This window comes from Hibiscus syriacus, unplaced genomic scaffold (genome assembly GCF_006381635.1).
Source record: "Hibiscus syriacus cultivar Baekdansim isolate YM2019G1 unplaced genomic scaffold, ASM638163v2 tig00112491_pilon, whole genome shotgun sequence".
NCBI classification, from domain to species: Eukaryota; Viridiplantae; Streptophyta; class Magnoliopsida; order Malvales; family Malvaceae; genus Hibiscus; species Hibiscus syriacus.
Window position 1 is genome coordinate 1605770 of NW_024063344.1, and position 3718 is coordinate 1609487.

General features: G+C 40.4%; 1 protein-coding gene across 1 annotated transcript; it reads left to right on the plus strand.

Moving 5' to 3' along the window:
* Positions 1–542: 542 nt before the first annotated feature.
* On the plus strand, positions 543–3167 carry LOC120180311 (transport inhibitor response 1-like protein). Its single transcript, XM_039185663.1, has 3 exons — positions 543–1452; positions 1787–2288; positions 2368–3167. Exons 1-3 carry the CDS (start codon positions 878–880, stop codon positions 3124–3126), a joined length of 1836 nt encoding a protein of 611 aa, XP_039041594.1. The 5' UTR covers positions 543–877; the 3' UTR covers positions 3127–3167.
* The last annotated feature ends 551 nt before the right edge of the window (positions 3168–3718 follow it).

The window sequence follows — 3718 nt, forward strand, 5'->3', positions numbered from 1 at the left end:
CATATTATCTCTAAGCTTGATACATATTATTAATCGAGTCCGTAATTTGGATCTCATTACACACTTTAATCCTCAATAGAATCCAAATTCAAGGATTAATTTATGAAAAATTATCAAGTTAAAAAATCAACATGAAAAATATACTAAATTTAAGAACAAAATGTTACTTTATTTTTCTTATAATATCATTAAACATATGAGAGAAGAAAGTTATAAAATTTCATCGCATAAAACCTAAATAAAGAAATAAAAGCTAATTATTTAGAATATTTTAGTATTTTCTGACTTAATAGTAATGTAAGTCATGTGCCAATTACTGAGTTGAAAAATAAAATTGGAAAAAGTAGAAGATGTAGTCTGCGAATAAAATGAAAGAGCAAGGGTTGTCTCCAAGAAATTAAACCCAAACAAACTTTTACAAGTTGACAAAAGAACTATTTACCAACCAGTAGTAGCTACTGCTGTCTAAAACTAACAATTATTTTAATGAAAAAAAAGAAAAAAAAAAGAGATTAAAAAGACAGAAGCTTGTAAGAAAAAATCCCAGATAATGGAGGATATGTGTGGAGAGACATTGGATATTGCAGATGAAACAGAGAGAGAAAGAGGCACGATAATCCAATTGCTGAGAAGAAAGAGAAAAGACGCCCAAAAAGAAAAAACTTTAAAATACTACTACTACTACTATTTCCTTGAAATTGAATCCATGTTTCCATGATCTAAGAAGCTCAAATCTCAATCTCATCTCTCACCCCAAATAAAAAAAGAAAGAGAGGGAAGGTTGTCTTTAAGACCCCAAGGCCGCGCGTGCTCTACAAAATCGCCTTCTTTCTCCTCCTTTCGTTGTCTGTTGTGTGAGACAACAGGGCGGAGCAAAATGTCTGAGGACGACGAGAGGCAGCACTCTCCGCCGTTGGATATCGAGTTCGTTTCTAACATGGCGCGGGATTGCAACGCTACTGGATCTGGCTTGGGTCATCCAGAGTTTCAGCCGGCGTACCCGGATCAGGTTCTGGAGAACGTGTTGGAGAACGTGCTCCACTTCCTGACGTCGAAGCGGGACCGAAACGCCGCTTCATTGGTTTGCAAGTCTTGGTACCGAGTCGAGGCGCTGACTCGATACGAGCTGTTCATTGGGAATCGCTACGCGGTTTCGCCGGCTCGGGCCATGGCCAGGTTCACCAGGGTGAGGGCTCTTCACCTGAAAGGGAAGCCCAGGTTCGCGGACTTCAACCTGATGCCGCGCGATTGGGGGGCACACTTCAATCCCTGGGCGCTGGCGCTGGCCAAAGCTTACCCTTGGCTGGAAAAAGTTCACTTGAAGCGCATGTCCGTGACGGATGATGATCTGGCAACACTTGCCGAGTTGTTTTTAGGGTTTAAGGAACTCGTCCTCGTTTGCTGTGATGGGTTCGGAACTAGTGGCCTTGCTATTTTCGTTAACAAGTGCAGGTATTCTTCTTTGTTTTTTCTTTTGCTGTTGATAATGCTTATTATTTACCAATAACTGGCTGATTAGATCTGTTTTTGGTGTTTAAGGAGTAACGGTTATTGGTTAATTTAGTATAAGGTTGAAATTTTTTGTCGCTATATTGATATATATTTTTTGATCTGATCGTTGTGTTTGTAGATTGAATGTTTTAAGACCTGTTTATGATTTTCCTTGATCTGAGTATGATCTGGGATGTGAATATGTTGAGTTTTATAACGTATCGTATCAATGGATGAAAGGAGAATTTGAGGATTGGGTATGGATAGTCAGATTGATGTATTTCTATAATTGCAGACAGCTTAAGGTGCTTGATCTGATCGAATCCGAGGTTATAGATGATGAGACAGATTGGATATCCTGTTTTCCCGACGATGAATCATATCTTGAATCCTTGATATTTGATTGTGTGGAATGCCATATAAATTTCGAGGCATTGGAAAGGCTGGTGGCTAGGTCTCCTTTACTTAAGAAGCTCAGATTAAATCGGTATGTTTCAATTGGGCAGCTTTATCACCTGATGATTCGAGCTCCACAGCTCACACACCTTGGGACAGGGTCCTTTAGCCTGTTGGAGATTGCAGGGCAAGGTGATCAAGAACCAGATTATGTAAATGCATTTGCTGCCTGTAAATCCTTAGTTTGTCTCTCTGGGTTTAGGGAAATAGTTCCGGATTATCTGCCTGCAATATACCCTGTTTGTGCAAATCTAACATCTCTAAATTTCAGCTATGCTAACATCACTGCAGAACAGCTTAAACCAATTATAAGCAAGTGCCACAAGCTCCAGGTCTTCTCGGTACGTAATCGATATTTTATTCTATAAACTTTTTGAAGAAATTAGGTCTTTGAAGTTGACTTTAGCTTTCATTGTGCAGGTTCTTGATTCAATATGTGATGAAGGGCTTCAAGCTGTGGCTGCAACATGCAAGGAATTATGTGAGCTTCGGGTTTTTCCTGTCGATCCTCGAGAAGATAGTGATGGCCCTGTTTCTGAAGTTGGCCTCCAAGCTATTTCGGAAGGTTGTCGTAAATTGCAATCTATTCTATATTTTTGCCAGCGGATGACTAATGCAGCTGTGATAGCAATGTCCAAGAACTGTCCTGATCTTGTTGTTTTCCGGCTGTGCATAATGGGGCGCCATAGGGCAGATCATGTGACTGGAGAACCCATGGATGATGGATTTGGAGCCATTGTTATGAACTGCAAGAAGCTCACTCGTCTTGCTGTATCTGGATTACTAACAGATAAAGCTTTTGGCTACATTGGACGACATGGGAAATTGGTACGCACATTGTCGGTGGCTTTTGCTGGAAACAGTGACATGGGGCTGAAATATGTGCTTGAGGGCTGTCCACAATTGCAGAAGCTTGAGATTAGAGATAGCCCATTCGGAGATGTAGCTCTGCGTTCTGGTTTGCATCAGTACTACAACATGAGGTTCCTTTGGATGTCCTCATGTAGCCTGACTCGCCATGGTTGCCAGGAGATTGCTCATGCTATGCCTCGCCTTGTAGTTGAAGTGATTAGGTCTGCTGATAAGGAGGAGATGGATGATGACGTTGAAATATTATACATGTACCGATCTCTTGAAGGGCCAAGAACTGATGCACCAAAATTCGTCACCATCTTGTAGGTATACACAGTGCAGGAAGCTGTTTCAATTTTTCTCATGATGGATAGAAGCCAAGTTTAAACTGCTTCACTGGAAATAGTAATATGACAGGCATCTTTTAGATAACCACCCGTGTGTTCCAGTAAACCCGGCCAAGCAAAGTCGGTAAATAGCTTCTGCATAGGTTCTTTTCAAGGACTTTGGATGAAGGACCTAGGAAAAGGATGTCTTTGTAAGTTACTGAACCATTGAATGTTGTTGTAGCGGTACTCATTTAAATTTCATGTTTCTTTTTTTGTTTCCGTGTTCATTTTATCATAATTGGAGTTGGCCAAAAGAGATGGGAGGAGGGGGTTGATGAACTATATGGAGGGGCAATGTTGCATGTGTTTCGAGCCACAGATCGCCTAACTTTTGCTGTAGAGATAAGATCAGATATTTGAAGCAGTCAAGAAGTATTTATCCACTCTCTAAACAATAGTCGGCTTGCTCGGATTAAGACAGTAGTTTAAGCTATAGATTTGTAAGACTTAAAATCCCAGGCTTGCACTTCTCTTCGTATCTTTCTTTTTTTACACCTTGCTTCAGATTTGTTATTATTGTTATTGTTAGC